The sequence below is a fragment of the Aptenodytes patagonicus genome, chromosome 3 (assembly GCF_965638725.1).
Source record: "Aptenodytes patagonicus chromosome 3, bAptPat1.pri.cur, whole genome shotgun sequence".
NCBI lineage: Eukaryota > Metazoa > Chordata > Aves > Sphenisciformes > Spheniscidae > Aptenodytes > Aptenodytes patagonicus.
In genome coordinates this window covers 85,341,384-85,360,129 of record NC_134951.1, presented here as the reverse complement: position 1 = coordinate 85,360,129, position 18,746 = coordinate 85,341,384, and the positions used below count along the sequence as shown (strand labels likewise).

General features: G+C 44.9%; 2 protein-coding genes across 2 annotated transcripts; one reads left to right on the top strand and one right to left on the bottom strand.

The window, feature by feature from the left end:
* Positions 1-5,175: 5,175 nt before the first annotated feature.
* On the bottom strand, positions 5,176-11,831 carry SPRTN (SprT-like N-terminal domain). Its single transcript, XM_076334109.1, has 5 exons — positions 11,492-11,831; positions 9,901-10,000; positions 8,945-9,073; positions 7,875-8,142; positions 5,176-7,575 (listed from the first exon to the last, which is right to left on the bottom strand). Exons 1-5 carry the CDS (start codon positions 11,764-11,766, stop codon positions 6,842-6,844), a joined length of 1,506 nt encoding a protein of 501 aa, XP_076190224.1. The 5' UTR covers positions 11,767-11,831; the 3' UTR covers positions 5,176-6,841.
* A 377-nt stretch (positions 11,832-12,208) lies between these two features.
* On the top strand, positions 12,209-18,130 carry EXOC8 (exocyst complex component 8). The gene is made up of 2 exons (XM_076334108.1): positions 12,209-13,741; positions 14,400-18,130. The coding sequence occupies exons 1-2, from the start codon at positions 12,224-12,226 to the stop codon at positions 15,006-15,008; spliced, it is 2,127 nt and encodes a 708-aa protein (XP_076190223.1). The 5' UTR covers positions 12,209-12,223; the 3' UTR covers positions 15,009-18,130.
* The last annotated feature ends 616 nt before the right edge of the window (positions 18,131-18,746 follow it).

Below are 18,746 nucleotides of genomic sequence, written 5' to 3'. Positions count from 1 at the left end.
TATCTTGCTGTTGGTTGAAAAACAACTAGCGTAAGATGTGCTGTGTGCTATAAATAGCACAGCCCCTACAAGTCTTGGGAGTAATGCCTGTAAAATAGCAAGTGTGTGCTGGGTTATGCATTAAACAGGCCAAAAACATTGGACTTGGTACACTGCGCTCATGTCGTGGTTTAACCCCAGCCAGCAACTAAGCACCACACAGCTGCTTGCTCACTCCCCCCTGGTGGGATGGGGGAGAGAATCGGAAGGGTAAAAGTGAGAAAACTCGTGGGTTGAGATAAAGACAGTTTAATAGGTAAAGCAAAAGCCACACAAGCAAAGCAAAACAAGGAATTCATTCCCTACTTCTCATCGGCAGGCAGCTGTTCAGCCATCGCCAGGAAAGCAGGGCTCCATCACGCGTAACGGTTACTTGGGAAGACAAACGCCATCACTCCAAACGTCCCCCCCCTTCCTTCTTCTTCCCCCAGCTTTATATGCTGAGCATGACGTCACATGGTATGGAATATCCCTGTGGCCAGTTTGGGTCAGCTGTCCTGGCTGTGCCCCCTCCCAGCTCCTTGTGCACCTCCAGCCTCCTCAGTCGGTAGAGCATGGGAAGCTGAAAAGTCCTTGGCTAGTGTAAACACTACCTAGCAACAACTAAAACATCGGTGTGTTATCAACCCTAAATCCAAAACACAGCACTGTACCAGCTACTAGGAAGGAAATTAACTCTATCCCTGCCGAAACCAGGACAGCTCAAAATGAAGAGGCATAAAAAATAAACTGCTCTGGTCAAATTATTTCTTGCTTCTGAGAAGCGCTGCCCTTGAGCTGAAGAAAATGGACAGTGCTTCCTCAAGCCACATGTGGGTGCTGCGGGCAGGCTGCGTTCCACCACGCATCGGCTGCAGGCAAGTGCTGCAGAGGCTGCGCCAGCTTCTGCAGGTGGGCACCCTCCGAGCAAGCAATTTGCACAGCTTTTTTGCTTTGTGCCTCTCTCAAAACACAACCCACACCCTCCTGGTGAATCAAAAATCCGCTTACAAAAATCTGCTGGGTGGCAGCACACCCACTGAATGGATCCTTCTGGGAAGAAAGCGGGTAATTACTGGGATGCTTCTGGGAAGAGACCAGGGTGGTCCGTGGGAAGGCACAGGCAGGGGAGCGAAGCAGTGGGGAGGAAGTGGAGTAAGAGCAGAGAGACCCTTGGGCTGTTCCCCCCATCAGTAAGTCGCTGAATGAAACTACTAGAAGAATTAAAAACCCCAACTAAACCATATTCCTGTAGGTAAGATACTGTTTTGGGACTTCACTGAGCTCTAGTCCACGTTTTCCCCCAGACTTTGTGCAATTAGTAACATCTCTAAAGAGAAGGTACTTGCAGTGAACACACAAATTATAGTCCAGAGATCAATGTCATTTAAAGAAAAATAAAGTATTTACTGCTTCTAAATTAAGCAATGGGGGAGCCAAATATTTGGCTTGTTGGTTCTTGCTCCTTCAAACATTCTTTGTTATGCGGTTTATGAAGTGTCAGGTCTAAGGCTTATTAGGACAAAAAAGCAGATGAAGTGATGTGAAGGATAGGGGGTGGTTGGGACAGAGACAGGGTGAGCTATTCAGGCCAAGCTGCTGCACCTTCTTAGAAATTTAATCTAATCTTAAAGCAGCCTGGCCTGGCAGAAGCTAAAAGCGAACGGAGGGATTGAGGCCACGTCCGTCTCCCTTTTTTAGCTTTCACACCTACGGTACCCTACCCTTTCCTCAGCCGGTCACACCCCTCCAGCTCCCCAGCTTTGCCAAGGAGCCAGAGACAAGTTTTGTGTTTCTCTGACTTCCTGCAACTTCATCCTGCCTCTCTTGTGGAACTGGGTTGATGCCATATGGTGGCAGAAGATTGGACTTTTCCCTGCAGTGGATGCAAGTGGTGCGGTGCACGCAGACCGCAAAAGGATGCCTTTTGGGTTATTCACTGAACTCTGAACTAGAAAAAGGAGCTACTGGCTCATCTCCCAAGTCCCTCTTGCAGCAAAGTTAAAAGAAACACAGAAAACCCAGTTAGATGTAAATTCTACTTCTCAACTCTCAGCTAGTTGCAGACCTTCCCCCACCCCCATTCCTCCTCCTTTAACCTGTTTTATGGTCCAGTCGGCATTCCTGACGATCCAGCTTCAGCCTGGAGTGCAGCTGTAGGTGAAACACAAGGCTGCTAATTCTGCACTTTCTGTTCTTTCCCTGTACAGGCTGGAGAGGAAGAAAGAAGTATTCCTTAAGTGCACGGAGTGCCACCTGACGGCCTGTTGAAGAATCCCAAAGCTCCACACAGCCTGGCGCCTTGGTTTTTCCATATACACGAGTACATGAAAACGCACAGTGTATTTTCACACGCGCACTGAAACGCAAGTCTTTTTCATGGCCTGTCTACCCATAAACCACACTTTAAGGGTAATTTAATGTAGAGTCTTTACGTTCATATACAAGCAATTGTTTCTTTAAGCTTAAGACTTCAAACCAGCTGTAATAACGCAGACACAAGTAAGATCTTGGGTATTTAATTTGGAGTGTAAAATTCATGAATGCTGGCTAGCAGGTAAGCAGCAGCTGACAGAGAGCAGCTGTTTCACTTCTGTCCTTACTGTGTCAGGCAGTAACAATCAATCATATGCGCACAGGGGAAGTTAGGTCAGATGTAACCTCAGGAGGTCACCCAGTCCAACCTTTTAGTGGCCGTTCAATTTAAGGTGGCAAAACGCGACAGCTGATGCATGGACACCGTGTTCAAGGATGACCAGCTCCAGCAGCGATGAAGCAAACAGCTGTGGTGGCAGCCAGAGCAGTCTGTGTCACCCCATCATCGCCATGAATTGCTCTAACCGATTTAGAAGAGATGTCCATCTCGCTTTTTCTCAGAAACTCACCGTTTGTTCCTTCTTGCTGTTACGCTTCAGTCCACGTAACTTGCTTTACATGAAGGATGTGTAGGGATGCTGCGTGTATAGAAAATGCGACAGAACCGAGGGGCTCCAGACGAAGACCCAAGGAAGAAGAAAAATCCTTACAAGCCATTTACTCTACAGCACATCTTGCTGCTGCAGCAAGAGAAGCTTGAAGTTTGAATAGCTACTTCGCATTTCAGGAATTGCTCACTAGTCGTTCGGTTACGACTGAGCCCTCTCTAGCCTTTGATTTTCTAACAAGTTACCTGGTATCCTTTATTACTAACACTGGTACAGCGGCAGGTAGCACAGCATAGCATAAGGCCTTCTGCAGGTTGTTCCAAATGAACAACATTTAGCTGTTCTCTTGAAAAACGTTCCTAGAAAGGAGGCTCAGGTAACTAATTCCTACACAGTTTGAGCAGCAGCACCTTCCCTGCCCGAGAAGTGGGGAAAGAGAGACATAAATAGCCCTGCTCATCAGCTTACGCACAGGAATTGGGCTTGAACGTGCTGTAAGAATACACTTCCCATGGGACCCAGGTACCCCGAGTGAATACAAATAGTGGTTGGACTACTGGAGATGGTGAAGTAGAGAGGAATGGCACGTTATCACTTTTAAAACATGTTATGAAGCAGAGTATTTCTATTACGTATCTTCTTGCAAGATACTAATTTGTTTTTATCAGTCCAGGGAAAAATGCTGCTTCTGATTCCTTCATCAGAACTCATCAAGTATTTTGAAAACTTCCTAGATAAGATCTCCCTAAAAAGTCAAAAATACTTGAAAGTATTTGACCTTCAAGATTTCTTGCCCGATAACCAGTTTCAAGGCAACTTAAGAGCTGCCTCTTTCATAATAATGAAATAGCTAAGTAACCCCCATTTAGGTAGTTAAACCTCTAGAAACGTTATCATCTGCATCGTTCTGAGCAATTCCAGTAGATCACCACAGAATGAGACTGCTTTTGCCTTTCCTTCGCAGAACCATGTGCTGACCTCTCTCATACCTGCTTTGTCTTGACAGTCAAGTATATTAACTTGTTTCTCAGATTTCCAGTCAGGCAACTTATTTTGCAGTTCGGTGAAGCATGTTCGTTCAAGATTCATTACCAGTTTGTGTTGTTACAGACAGCATCTAAACTCACTCAGGACAAAGTCAGCTGATACAGAAGACGAAACTTCTCACCTTTGACCCAAATTCAACAGCGTATTTTAAAAACATACTGGTAGTCATTGTTGTAATTGTGGGAAGGACACTGTATTCAAGAACAAAATCTTACAGAAACACCATTCACAGTAACATACCCAAAAAAACAAGGCCGTGACCTGTTAATAATAGCCTGCAACAGGTAGCAACCGCAAAGCCTATCCACCCAGCTCTTTGTCACCTTTATCTCTGTATAAAAGAGATCTTGGCATCATAATACTTCATTGTAAAAACATGCCTGGGCAGAGGTGATGTTTTTCCACAGCTGCTCCAAAATTGCTCAATTGTTCTGAAAACAGATCTATTTTGGGACACTTGTATATTTGAGACAGGACTTGCCTATCGCTTGAGTCCCCCCCCAGCCCCCCAACAGGCTGTACTATTCGCCGAATTCTACAGGCCAATTCCCACATTGGTTTTCTCTTTGTTGTTCAAATGAACAGTTGATGTAAAAGATGACATTAGGAAAAAAAAAAATCTATTTGAATATGAAAATGTATTTAACGATACCCACAATCTTTCCTTCCCGGAGCAATCCTTTACTTTTATCGGTTGCAGTGGGAAAGACAAACCCGGAAACTGATGGGAACAATAGTAAGCGAAGTATCTCTCAAAAAAATGCTTCACGATGTGAGAGACCATCCATGATGTGAATCTAGTCCTCATCTTAAAAAACATATGATAGTACAAATACTTCTGAGTAGTACCGTCCTTGTGAATGTCACGTTTCACCAGGAACACTGACAGATACTGCAGTTTTAAGAAGGAAGTATGGAAAATTAACACGGCAAATCAAGTTTTAGAATCAGTATTTGTAAAATTTTCCACAGAAATGCAACAAAAGTGAAACTGTACTAAACATATGACGGAGAAGACAGAGGTTGATGCAGTCCATATTTACCAGCACCTGTGTTTACAGGGAAATTTAAGAAGGAAAAGTGTTAATACAGAAAGGATCTATTAAACCAGACTGTTACTAGATATACAGGTGAGCCCACAGGTAAGCAACACAAGATGGCCACAACTGCCATGCGAAACCCAGGCTTAATGAAAATTTAAAACTCAGTACCAATTTATTCAGAACATGCAAGAACAATCCGATTAACATTAAACATCTGTAGTGTCAGCATTTAAAAAAAATACACCAATGTTTAAAAAGAGTAAACGTATAATTTGCCAGATTCCATTGCACATCAGTTTATTTCTCAATTTCAAAAGGGAACAGCAAGTAATTCACTATATAAAGGCAAACGTGCATCCGAGGCTAATATAGCCATTTAAAGTTGTAGCAACAACATATGAAACAGCGTAATTATTTTTTCTTTTAAACAAAAATATTTATAATCAGTTTTACAAGGAAGGAATCAAGCTGTTAACTGTTTAACCAGTTAAATACTTTCAGTGCAGCAAGAGAACTGTTAACATTTCAGAGAGTTTGTATAGAAAACACATCCACTCAGCATTCGTAACTTCCAACAGCACAATGGCTTTAGTACTCAACTGACTGGCTTGTTGGATACTGGCTGGCTTCCAGAAGCAGCAAAATGAAGGCTGTCAGCTGATGTCAATGTAATGCCGTTTTGACCTGTACAGCACTGGAAGTTTAACTGAAAAAATCAGGAAGGCTTTTATGGCATGGCCAGGAACAGCCTTTACCAGTATTGCTACCAATATTCCTCACAACTTTTACTTACTAGTGTCAGGATATGGGGGTCAGTTACTCGTGCACGTAATACCTATATCCTAAAAACTAGTGAACTTTAAACAGAGTTTGTGCAAACCATCAGAAAAAGCAGGTGGAGAATCTAGCTGGGATCCTGGACCAAAAGACACAGGTAAGACTGAAGTTCCTTAGCTTCCATTTGACCACTCCAACTTTTAACAGTATAGCTAATTTTTAAATCCTTTTTGAAAGCAAGCTCCTCAAAATGTTTTTTTTTTTTTTAGTTAGCCCTTAAGGGTAGAGCTTTCTCCTCATCTACCAAGTATCTTGTGCTTGATTTCCTAGCACCTTCATTGCCCTTCTGGATTTTCTCTTTTCCTGCTACAATCCACCCATTAAACCTAAATGGATGCTTTGCTATGTTTTTGATGCTCCTGCCTCTCCCATCTTTGACAAAAGCCCGTATTTGAGATTCTCACTCTCACCTATCTTTTCAAAAAGGTCACGGGTGAGAAGGACCACCTGAGAGTGTAATTGTGGCTTATGCAAAAAATTTACTACTCTAAAAATACATGCCACTTAATTACATTGCAGTAAACAGAAGAGTTCTTATCTATTATAGGTGGTTAAGAACGGCCAAAACCACTTAAAAAACCCCAAACAACAAAGGGGTCTTAAGAACAAAGACAAATTAGCAGGATTAAAAATGTCTTAATTTTAAAAACTGCCTTGAAAACACACAGTTCAGCAAGTATCCACCTTCTCTTGTATTACCCAGATTCCGCAGCAAGAACGTTGGCACAAACATCCACCTACTAAAACGTGAGTATTCAATTCTTTGGACCACAAGTAGCAGCTAGCTTCCTAGTCAGCACTGATGTGCGACTCCACAAAACTTGTTGTTCAGCATGCTGACAGTAGTTTAAATTCCAGTTCAGAACAGGCACACAGGGAAGTAACCACAGCTAAGCAAACCCTGAGCAAAGTAGTTTTCAAGCAATGTTTTCAGCCCTGGTTTATCTTTTTGAGACAGCTTTCCGAAAGGTTTTATGCAAGACAAGAATCAAGGTGTTCATTTACTTTTGACTCCAAAACCTCTGTCTGGCAAACAGGACAACTGACTTTTTTATCCTGCCCTACAGCAGTGCTGGAACTTGCAGAGGACACTGTAGATTCAGCTTTGGTTTTCATAGGTGTATTTCTACTTAAAGTGACATCAGTACTCCCTTTTTTAATGAAATAGTTTTCAAAGGCAGTTTTGTCTTCCATTTTTGGCCATTGCTGCAGTGCATTAGTATGTTCTGAGCTTTTTTTCTCAGGTGCAACCTGAGCTGTTGTTGCCTGCTCAAAACAAATTTGTTTCAGTGGCCTGTTATAAAGTGGCATAACCCTCTTGCCATTTGCAGAACCTTGGTTTGATTTTTCTTCTGTAACACGAGCAATTTTGATAGGCGATCCACTAACATTCTTGTAAGCTTTTGTATTAGCAACAGAGGGTTTAGGAAACTCACGCTTTGAAGCTAAGTTGATTTTCTCACTGGCATCATCAGTATAAAGTGGAAAGAAGATGCCACTACGGGGTGATTTTTCAAATTTTATCTCATTTTTCGGGATCGGTATTGTCTTTAGTGTTGAGCGATGCTGTGAACCAGGTGTTTCACTGTTTCTAACACTGCTGCTGGAATTTGTGCTTTTTTCTGAAAGATCACTGTCTCCTCCAAGCCGATATCCCTTTCCACTAAAAGGCATCAGATCTTGCGTATCATGCGTTTGTGTCTTGCCTGCAAAATAAGAAGAGAAGAAAGTAAGAAAAGTTAGTAGCTTTTTTGTATACAAATCATGGGCTTAGTATTTTATGTGCATCACCAGAAAAATCTGCTGCTTGAAAACAGTGCAGCAAACTAAACCTTTTGCAAACAGTTGAGAAGGAGCCTAGAAATGCACAAATAAAACGGGCCCTGTTCTTTGCTACGAAACAGTAATATCTAAACAGAGTTCATGTAGTGCTCGATCTGTATTTGTTCAAAGAACTGTTTGGACAAAAACAGTTTGGAAAAGAAAAAAAAATTATTTTAAATACCTTTGCTAGTTAACTCTGAATTTGGAAGTTTTGCTGGCTGGGTTTTCTCCTTGGATTTCTTAGAGAAGTTCTCTGGCTCCTTCACTTTTGTGAATGTACCTCCACACGTCTCTTGATGCTCAACCCACCAAAAGTCTCGTGCAGAGGGTGCTCTATTCATTGAACGTTTCACATATCCAAAGTAAGGTTTTCTATTTTGACAGGGGCCATTGCATCGCCACCAGTGCTGGCGGTACAAATCCACCTCATCATGAAAAGTATGATAGATCTAGATTTAAAAAAAAAAAGAAGAAAAAAAAGCCCAAACACCCAGTCATTCAGAAAGGTTCTCATTTTATATCACTAGCTCTATTTTTTTTTTTTAAATATATTAGCATTCCCTTCCTTCCATTACTGCTGTGATTTTTACATTACCAGCTAAAAGAGCTGAACCTGGGTGAAATTTGATCAACATTTAGATACCATTAAAACAAAGCTTTAAAAAAAAGACAGGATGTATAGGAATATGTCCTGGCTATCTTGTTTGAACTGCAATAATATAATTTTAAAAATCTATCTACAATTTAATTTCACCCTACATGGCATACTGTTCAGAATGCATTGTAAACAATACCAGTATTGTATTCTCCCTCCAGCTATTATCTTAATTGATCTTATCAGACACATTATTTTTAAATATCATCAACCCATTAGCCTCTACTGATATAAATCTTAACTAAAACAGACTGCTTTTCCTCAAATTTGTTCCATTCTGAACATGGAGCTATTCTGTCCCTGGTATCATTAAATTGTTTCAAGTTTAAAACAAAAGTTTCAAGGAAAATACTTACAGAGGGTATACTTGAAAATTATATGACTAATAACTCACCACATCTTCCTCAACCTGTTCCCACCATTGTCCCCAACAAAATAACTACGGAACTGGCATACACTTGGATGCAAATTTGTATTGGTGCCAACTGTGGAGTGTCTAACAAGAACAAGTATATTACTCATACCACAGCAGGCATACTAAAAAACCAAATCAGGAAGAAACCTCTATTAAATTAGGTTAAGTGGATTATGCTTACTGTGACATTGGCTCCAGTCAAGCGATTAATGCGACGCATGTGTTTGCAGAACTCTGGTCCGTGAGATTCACGATCTTTGTCATTATTAGTAACAAAAAGCAGGGCATGGATCATTTCATGCAACAGTGTCTGAAACGATGCAAATCATTAGCTGTTTTCTGAAAAGCATTACATATAGTTTCAAAACTAAGCTGGAAGTATTTTACTCTTCTACATTTATCTTGGTAGTGATCTTATTTTCATGCATTCACATGTTCAGTCTGGGTCATAAAAACATAATGCTTATTCTGTCAAATCAAATTACCTCTATTCCCATACCACCAAAACATGCTAGAGAATTTTACTATAGTAAGTGACATTCCAAAAAGGAGGAATGATCCTCAAACTTAAGTCAGATCTTTAAAGAGATCATCCCCTCTGCAACCCAAAAGAGAGACACTTGTGAGAAGGTTGAAACTTTACAGCTTTTCTGTTCATTAAGCAAATCTGAATGTCAAGCCAACTCAAACAAGCAGCCTTGACAGAGGCACAAGAAGCAACACAAAGTTATGTTTACAGTCATATCCTACATCCTTATTTTCTGCTGCTGGCCTTTTGACCTAAAAGATGAAACTACAGCCATTTTCTGATTGTGCTTTCAGCCCATGTTTATTTTTATTATTAGAGGATGATTTAGGAGTAAAAAAAAGTTAGGGTTTTTTTCTTTATAAAGCCAGTAAAATAAACAAGTGACTTTAGACTCCTACTCAGAGTTGCCCATTTAGAAACACAAAAACGAAAGATTACCATGACATTGCAACACAAGCAACACAAATATAACAATAAAGTCACCACTATTTTACGATCTGTAAGTCACCGTGTATAAGAATCCCACTATGAAATGTAAAATGTCTGTATGGAGTGGGGGGGAGGCAAAATACACTATATGTGCAGATTCATGAACAATCTTCAAATACCTCAACGAGATCTTTCCTTGGTCTTAACTTTAGGAGCGGCTCACTTAGACGAATGGAACACATTCCACCTTTTCCTTCATATCTACACACTCCAGCACAGCTGAAAGAGACACAGAAAGAAAATATGAAAAGCTACTTGTTTCTGTGGTTCACAAAGAAAATTGAGAATTGGAGTTAAAACATTGTCCCCTTCCAACACACACTAGGTAACTCAGAACATGAAAAAACACTTTTAGTAGTTACTTGAAAACCTCAACATCATTAAGCAAAAAAAAAAAAAACAAAAAAGCCCGCAAGTTCCTTAGAATAAGCTGTGACTAAACTAGCAAAAGTGAAACTAATTTATTAGATCTCTCGCAATCACTTAATTCAAAGCTAGCAATTGGAGGGGAAAAGAAAAAAAATCACAATGGACTGTTCCAAGCTAACCTGTTTAGGAGGCAGAGGACTGTTTTCATTAGAACTCCTGATGGAGTGAAATACATAAAACAGAGCCTGGAGATTCACAGCAGCCAACACTGACTTAACTACTGGTTGCTGCAATTTCACCTCTCACCCTCCCCCAACTTTTGACAGTTACTGAACCTTTACATATCATCACTTGTCCACAGTAATCCAGCAGAAACATTTCAATTGTGTTTTTTTCGTTAATTGGGTTAGTACTCTACCAGTTCAGTATCCAAATGTTTTCAAGTGTCTAAAGAGTACTGCAACCAGCAGAGGACAAGAGGGGGCAGGACTCCAGCAGCCAGCAATTGCATCAGCTGATCTGCTGCAGAACTGCAGCCCGCACTTCCAAGCTTTTTTTTTCTTTTGTATCTCAGTTTTCTTCTGTATTCCCCTTCCTAGACTATTCTGTCTTGTTAATACACTATTATAGTTTCATATTTGCCTTTCTGCCATGCTGTAAAACTACCAGAAAATGGAGAAGAAGAAAAATAACAGCAATGCAAGTACGTTCTTGTAAGTTTCGACATACGTGGTTTAAGACCAAGTTATTCCACTTTAACATCTCTCTAGTTTTGCCTGCACCACGGGAAAAGCCATTTACGGCTGCCAAAGGTGACAAATGAAGGACAAAACAGACAACGACAGCGACCAACCCACGTCCTGGGGTACGAACTATGTTAGAAAAGCAGGAGATTCAAATGCCTGGAAGAGAAGCTGTGGCACTAGTCAATCGTGCCTACGAAGCCGCAGTTAGGAGCGGCACAGAGGGACAACCGACAGCTTTTCCTCCCCCTCCCCAAACCCCATAGCTGTATGACGAGAGGAGCCGTTGCTTATTTGATGGCTCGCAGGCTCTTCCGACAGCTCTGACGCAGCACCAGCACACCGCTGGGGCCGTTCAGAGGCACGGCGGCTTCTGAAACCTGGGGCCCGCGAACGCCATCCGGCAGCGCTGCTCGGGAAGCACCGGCTTCCCCCGCCGCCCTCCCGCTCCTGGCGAGGCCCTCCGCACCCCGGCTCCCCGCCCCAGCCGGGCGATGCCTGGCGGGAGGCCGCTCTCCGCCGCGCCCGGCCCGAGAGCCCCGGCCCCCTCCCCACGCAGGGCTGCCCTCCGAGCCGACCCAGCCCCCCGAAGGCGTACAGGGTCATGCGCGGGCTCCACGACACCTCGACAGCCGCCAGGCGCCCCCAGAACAGCGTCTCGTTGAACTGCACGAAGAGGCCGTGCACGTCGGGGCTGGGGTCCAGCAGCTCCCAGGCCTCGTCCACCACCGACAGCGGGCGGAGGAGCGAGGGGTCCGGCGAGGCCTCAGGGCAGGTTGCTGCTGCTGCTGCTGCCGCTGCCGCCGCCGCCTCCTTATCCTCCGCTTCCCACAGCTCCTGGAGCTGGAGCGCCAGCACGAAGTCCTCCTCCATCCCGCGCAGCTCCGCCGCGGGGGCCACCCCAACGGCCGGGCGCTACAGCGGCCCCGACGGCCCGAGGAGGGGGGCCCCCCGCGCATGCGCACTGCGCCACAAACGGCGCAACGCCACCACCTCGTTCCGAGTACGCATGCGCCGAACACCCTCCAATGCCCTCCCCTCGGGCGCATGCGCGCGGCGGGATCCGTGCGCGACTCCTCCCCCGCCCCGCCCCGCCCCGCCCCGCCCGAGGCCGGCGCTTCCCCAGCGCGGCGGCCTCGCGTCGCTCCGGGCAGTCGCTTTCCGGCGGGGCGCCCGCGCATGCGCGATCGGCGCGGCGATGCTGGCGCAGGCGGCGTACGTGCCGCTGTGCGCAGGCGCGGCGGCGGTCTCCCCGGCGGCGGCAGCGGCAGCGGCGGCGGGGCGGCGGGCGCCGGGAAGCGGGGCGGCTGGAGGCGCGGCGGTGGCGGCGATGGCGCTGTCGCTGGGCGAAGGCGGCGGGAGCCGGCTGCGGCGGCAGCTGGAGTCGGGGGGCTTCGCGGCGGGGGAGTACGTGAAGCAGCTGTCGCAGCAGTCCGACGGGGACCGGGACCTGCAGGAGCACCGGCAGCGCATCCAGGCGCTGAGCGAGGAGACGGCCCAGAGCCTGAAGCGCAACGTCTACCAGAACTACCGGCAGTTCATCGAGACGGCGCGGGAGATCAGCTACCTGGAGAGCGAGATGTACCAGCTCAGCCACATCCTCACCGAGCAGAAGGGCATCATGGAGGCCGTCACCCAGGCCCTGCTCCTCCAGGCCGACCGCGACGACCCCGCCCTGGGCGCCCGCCGCGCCGCCGCCGCCGACCCCTTCCTGCCGCTGTCGGCCAAGGAGGCTGCGGCCAGCGAGGAGGGCCGGCAGCGCACGCTTACCACCCTCCTGGAGAAGGTGGAGGGCTGCCGCGACCTCCTGCCCGAGAGCCCCGGCAAGTACCTGGTCTACAACGGCGACCTGGTGGAGTACGACGCCGACCACATGGCACAGATCCAGCGGGTGCATGCCTTCCTCATGAACGACTGCCTGCTCGTGGCCACCGCCCTGCCCAACCGCCGCGGTGCCTACCGCTATGATGCCCTCTACCCCCTCGATGGGCTGGCTGTGGTCAATGTCAAGGACAACCCGCCCATGAAGGACATGTTCAAGCTGCTCATGTTCCCTGAGAGCCGCATCTTCCAGGCCGAGAACGCCAAGATCAAGAAGGAGTGGCTGGAGGTGCTGGAGGAGACCAAGCGCAACCGGGCTCTCAGCGAGAAGCGACGCCTGGAGCAGGAGGCCCTGCCCCGGCCTGCCCCGACGCCCCCTGAGTCCACCAACCCCTTTGAGGAGGATGAGGAGGAGGAGGAGGAAGAGCCCTCTGCTGAGGAGGAGGTGGTCGACCTCTCACTTGAGTGGATCCAGGAGCTGCCAGAGGATTTGGATGTCTGCATTGCTCAGCGGGACTTTGAGGGGGCGGTGGACCTCTTGGATAAACTCAACGAGTACCTGGGGGACAAGCCCGTGAGCCAGCCTGTGAAGGAGCTGCGGCTCAAGGTGGATGAGCGGGTCCGGCAGCTTACGGATGTGCTGGTGTTTGAGCTGTCTCCAGACCGCTCACTGCGAGGAGGGCCGCGGGCCACCCGCCGAGCCGTGTCCCAGCTCATTCGCTTGGGCCAGTCCACCAAGGCGTGTGAGCTCTTCCTGAAGAACCGGGCGGCCGCGGTGCAGACAGCCATCCGACAGCTGCGCATCGAGGGTGCCACGCTGCTCTACATCCACAAGCTCTGCCACGTCTTCTTCACCAGCCTTCTAGAGACGGCGAGAGAGTTTGAGACAGACTTTGCTGGTAACAACGGCTGCTACTCAGCCTTCGTTGTCTGGGCCCGCTCTTCCATGAAGATGTTTGTAGATGCCTTCAGTAAGCAAGTATTTGACAGTAAAGAGAGCTTGTCGACTGCGGCAGAGTGCGTCAAGGTAAGAGGGTCCAAAGAGGGTGGTGTGACATGATGGCCAAACCAAAGGCTGCAAAACTTGTAAATCCTCTTTTCTAACCCTAGGTTAGTTGTTGGCTCTTGAGTGGGTCTCCAAAGAGGTTTCCTGCATTGAAAGGTTAATGGGGGGTTGGTTTGGTTTTTTTCAGTTTAACAGAGGAAAGCATTCAGATGAAAATACACAGCAAGAAAAACCCTGCCTTTATCAGAAATGCAAAATGTGTTTCTTCTAAATTGCCTTTAATCAGTAGGAGGTCCTAAAATTTACGTAAGCTACATCTGAATGATGAGTATTTTGAAGACTTTTTGTTTGTTTTTCAAGCCTGTCCTGGGCTACATTTCCATAATTTTTTTCAAGACTAACTTTCTCAGGTTATGGTTTCTTTCAGCTGCTAATTTGGGGGAGGAGCGAAGTGTGTCTGGGGGGGTTATAATGTAATTGTCCAGAGTATTTTTGAAAGGCAGGGTTTATCTTTCAGTTATTAATTTCTCATTAATAAGGAATTTCTTAGAGCAGGCGAAATAAGTGACGTATGACTAACGCTTCCCCGTTTTCTGAGAATGATAGATTCTGGAAATGTGTAAGATGTAAAGGGGGCCTGCACACTAGTAACACCCTTTGCTTTTTGTTAATATCCAAGGTAGCTAAAGAGCACTGCAAGCAGCTTAGCGAGATTGGACTGGATCTCACCTTCATCATTCATGCCCTCCTGGTAAAGGATATCAAAGATGCTTTACAGAGCTACAAGGATATCATCATCGAGGCCACCAAGCACCGCAACTCTGAGGAGATGTGGAGAAGGATGAACCTAATGACTCCAGAGGCGCTGGGGAAACTCAGGGAGGAGATGAGGGGCTGTGGGGTAGGCAATTTTGACCAATATACGGGTGATGACTGCTGGGTCAACCTTAGCTATACTGTAGTAGCTTTCACTAAGCAGACTATGGCCTTCTTGGAGGAAGCGTTGAAGCTTTACTTTCCAGAGCTGCATATGGTTCTTTTGGAGAGTCTTGTGGAAATCATCCTGGTGGCTGTCCAGCATGTTGATTACAGTTTACGGTGTGAACAGGACCCTGAGAAAAAAGCATTCATTAGGCAGAATGCATCCTTCCTGTATGAAACTGTCCTTCCTGTTGTGGAAAAAAGATTTGAGGAAGGAGTTGGAAAGCCAGCCAAGCAGCTACAGGATCTGAGAAATGCTTCAAGATTGATGCGTGTAAATCCGGAAAGTACCACCTCTGTGGTGTGAAGTGACCTGACTGTCCTTACGAACGGAGCGTGAAAGCACTTACTGAAAATGTTGTACATTGAATATGAGAGCTAAATGGTTTTTCTGAGTCCCTGAAAAATGCAGAAGTCTAACTGCTGCATTCCAGAAGCTGAAGACTTACAATCAAAGCCTGCAAGGATGCGATGCTTTGCTTGGTGGATGGCGGGTAGGAGAGCGAGAAGTAAGGTCGAGGTCACATGTCATTGGACAGAATATCCTGTAAGAATGGCTTGTGTAGCGTTTGTGGCTTGGGAAATACTATAATATACATTTTTTGGCCAAATGTTTGTGAAAGTCTTAAATATACATACACCGTACGGCAGGAAAAGATCACTTCTCATCACGTCACTGTAGGAATTCTTTTTTAAGGCAGTGTTCTGGTAGGAGGGGAAGTGCTGAAACGCTTCCAAGGTGTGGTATTCGGTGAGGCAAGTCCACCATCCAGATGTGACTCAGCACTGCAGATAAACAACATGGATTTGCACAGTCTGATTTGTTTGGTAGCAGTGCAGACTCTTCAGTTTCTCCAACATTCAAATTCTCTTCATTCATTTCAGAGGCAGATCTAAATAAAAAATGTCTTTTGTATAGGTTTTTGTGTTTGGGTGAAGGGGCCTCTTCTATTTAATAAGCTGGCCTGTCGGCTTAAATTACAGCTCTCTGAAAACAAACCTTCTGCTGTTAGAAACATTTGTTCCCTTCAGTGAAGTGAGACTAACTTTCTTCCCTTCCCCTTTGTGTTCCCCTTCCTTGTTTTCTTACGGACTTCATTGGGGTCAAGTCCATTGGATGAAGTATGCGCTTTTGCTTGAGGTGCTGTCATAAATGCATGATGGGCCATTACCTACTGGTAGAAACCATAGTGAAGAGGCATAAGTGCTCTTGAGATGTGCAGGGCAGGGAGAGGGTCCGAAGGTACTGTTTCGTTTGGAAGAAACAGAATGCTAGTTTTGCTGTACAGAAGCAGCACAAGATGAAGAGACTGGGTGTGAGGCTTTTTGTAAATGATGCAATCTTCAAAATATGCACTCTGTCTCTCCTGCAAATGTTAGCGTCGTTTCCTGTAATACAGCAATAACCAAGAAGAACTACCTTTTTTGCAGAAAACACAAGGGCTGTATTTGGTTGGGAACTCTAATGTAGATGGGGGAAGTTTATGCAAACGCTCGTTTGTTTGGATTGAAGGTGATGGCTGTCTCGTTCAGTATGTGTCTCGATATAAAATAAGCCAAGTCTTGTGTAAAGGCTGGCTTTAGAAAGCTGTCAGCATCATCTTCTAAGCTGTGTAAACTTCTTCCCCTTTAGTGCAGACTTTCTTAATTGTGAGAAAATCATGTCACAGCTAAGTAACCTTGTATTAGACTCTCAATAAGTGTTCTTAACTGGAATAATTGAGTATCCTATTCCTCTTGCGCTTTCAAATGAAAGCTTTTGCAATTTGTATCATGGTAATGAATGCCTTGTGACTGCCTGAACAAACAAAAGATATCGCTAGTAAAATGTTCTGCATAACTGCTTATACTGGAGCTGCTTCATTTCTCCCTGTTTTCACAGTGCTGGTTCAATGCAGTTTTCACTTTAGTGGCTAGTTTTCTTTCTCGCATCTCTTTGGATGCCTTTTGAACTGTCAGATTTTGCAAAGCATCCTACTGTCTCTGCTCACTCGCTCACCAGTGTTTGAGCCTTTTGCTAGCAAATCACACAAAAAAAATGTACAAAATGGTTTTAAAGGGTGACTCGGTGCTCTTAGCTAAAACTGATTGAAAACCACTGAAATAGCTATAGTTTTATTTTAAGGTACAGGGACAGTGAGAGTTAGAACTTGTGTGAACATGTTAACAGCTGTGCGGCTCTCTCTTGGAGATATTTACTAGTGAACTATCTTTGATACCAGAACCTGGTGAAGAATATCGAAATAATATATTCTCTGTCATCTGTTCAAAGTGGGCAAAGGTAGCAACCTGGCCTTACTTAATTTGAGAAGTATTTGCAAGTGGATTATAAGTGAGAGCTCTCCATGATGACGGGTATTTTGGAGGAGAGAGAGAAGGGAGGGCTTTTTTTCTCAGAAGGCAGGTATATTTTATTGTTTTCTTTACAGCGGAAGAAAGCATCTTGTGAGCACAGAATAAGTACAGATAAGCCTTATGTAATTTTTTTTTTTTTTTTTTTTCCTGTGCAAGAGAAGGGTAAGCTGTGGAACTGCAGCTCAAGACTGATTATTGTGATGCTTGAGGATTTTGTGTAAGAAGCTGAATTGTAGTTTCCCGATTCCCAGCTCTGGCATAAGACTGAATAGGAGGAGAGCCCTATTCATGCTTCTGTTGCAAGCTGGTGTAGCACATCTTACCCTCGTCGGAGGATGAAATGTAGAATGTAATTCTGCCATGTGCTCTGTTATGCCTCTGTCACCGCTCCCTTCATCAATCTATTTACGGCACGCACGGCCTACTGATTTTGTCTCTGCTGTCATCCATAGAGCAGTGGGCTTATGTGGATGTTGGTTTTAATGGATCAGGGAATCTGGCCTTTCCTTCGGGTGATCAAATATCATGTTCATGTGCCTGTCACAATTCAAACACGCCTGTGGATTTGTATAAACTGCTGTAGGTAGCATTGATATTTTGTAACTTGTGAATCTATTCAAGTCATAATAAAAGAAGAACAATGACTTAAAGAAAATGGTGTGCAATTAAATTAAACACGCTTTGTATGTTAATTCAGTTAACAGAAAAAGTCAACATATGCTGAGAGCCCTGGTTTAATAAATTTCAGATTTGCAGATGATAAATTGGAATGGCACTTCTCTTTTCCTGAGCTGTACACTTGTGGGGATAGTGTTGTTCAAGTTGGGATTTGCAGTAACTACTGAATAATACGATAGCAGTTTTGTTGATTTGGGGAAGAACTAGTTGTATTTTTTTTGCTTTGAGACAATTGCATATAAAATCTGGTTTCCTTTAGCTGCTGTGACAAAATTGTGATGTGTAAAATGAAGATTTTTTTTTTTAATTAAGACGAATTTATGTATTAGAATTTAATGCGATAACTTTTCTGAGCAGTGAGGACCATGTATTAAAACTTTTGGACATACAACACTAGTGGTGTATTTCTGGTTTTATTATATCGCCATCAGAAAGGGGATGTTGGTTCAAAGTTCAAGAACACTAATAAATTTCCAGTGAAGTCAAAGAGCTTCAGGTCAGTCGTTTGTGAGGGAGATGTCAGTGGCAGCGAGGTGATAAAAGCCAAGTGATGTCACTTCAATTACATTCTTACCAAGTCAGCATGTGGCTTAATAAGGTGAAGTTTGAAGAAAATGTTTCTCCACATTCTATCTGACTCAAATTGAGGAGAGGCTGTACTCTAGTCTAATGGGACTTTGGGTAGATACGTGAGGCCTTATCAACACCAGGGCAGCATAATGCTATAGGGTTTGTTACCTTCCGGAGATTATTTTGTCACTGGAGTCCCTTTGTACTTAACTTGAATGCCGAATGTGCAGTACAGTCCATCTCCTCGCTAGGTGGAGTTCTGTCCGTTGAAACCTCAGTATGCCGTGGGCAGGCACGGGCATTAAATCTGTGCTACCTCGCAGCGTGGCTTGGGATGGTTTTGTAGCACGCTAGGGAATGAAGATGCTGCACCGAACGATTCAGATGTTAGGGTCAACTCTTTCTCCTTCCTTGGTAGTGCTTTTCTTCTGCATTTTCTAAT

Coding starts and splice junctions, on each gene's coding strand:
- SPRTN (XM_076334109.1), bottom strand. CDS start 11,766: ATGGAGGAGGACTTCGTGCTGGCGCTCCAGCTCCAGGAGCTGTGGGAA. Junction 10,001..11,491: donor TGGAGCCCGCGCATGACCCT/GTACGCCTTCGG, acceptor TGTCTCTTTCAG/CTGTGCTGGAGTGTGTAGAT. Junction 8,143..8,944: donor TGACTGGAGCCAATGTCACA/GTAAGCATAATC, acceptor TTTTAAATCTAG/ATCTATCATACTTTTCATGA.
- EXOC8 (XM_076334108.1), top strand. CDS start 12,224: ATGGCGCTGTCGCTGGGCGAAGGCGGCGGGAGCCGGCTGCGGCGGCAG. Junction 13,742..14,399: donor CTGCGGCAGAGTGCGTCAAG/GTAAGAGGGTCC, acceptor TTAATATCCAAG/GTAGCTAAAGAGCACTGCAA.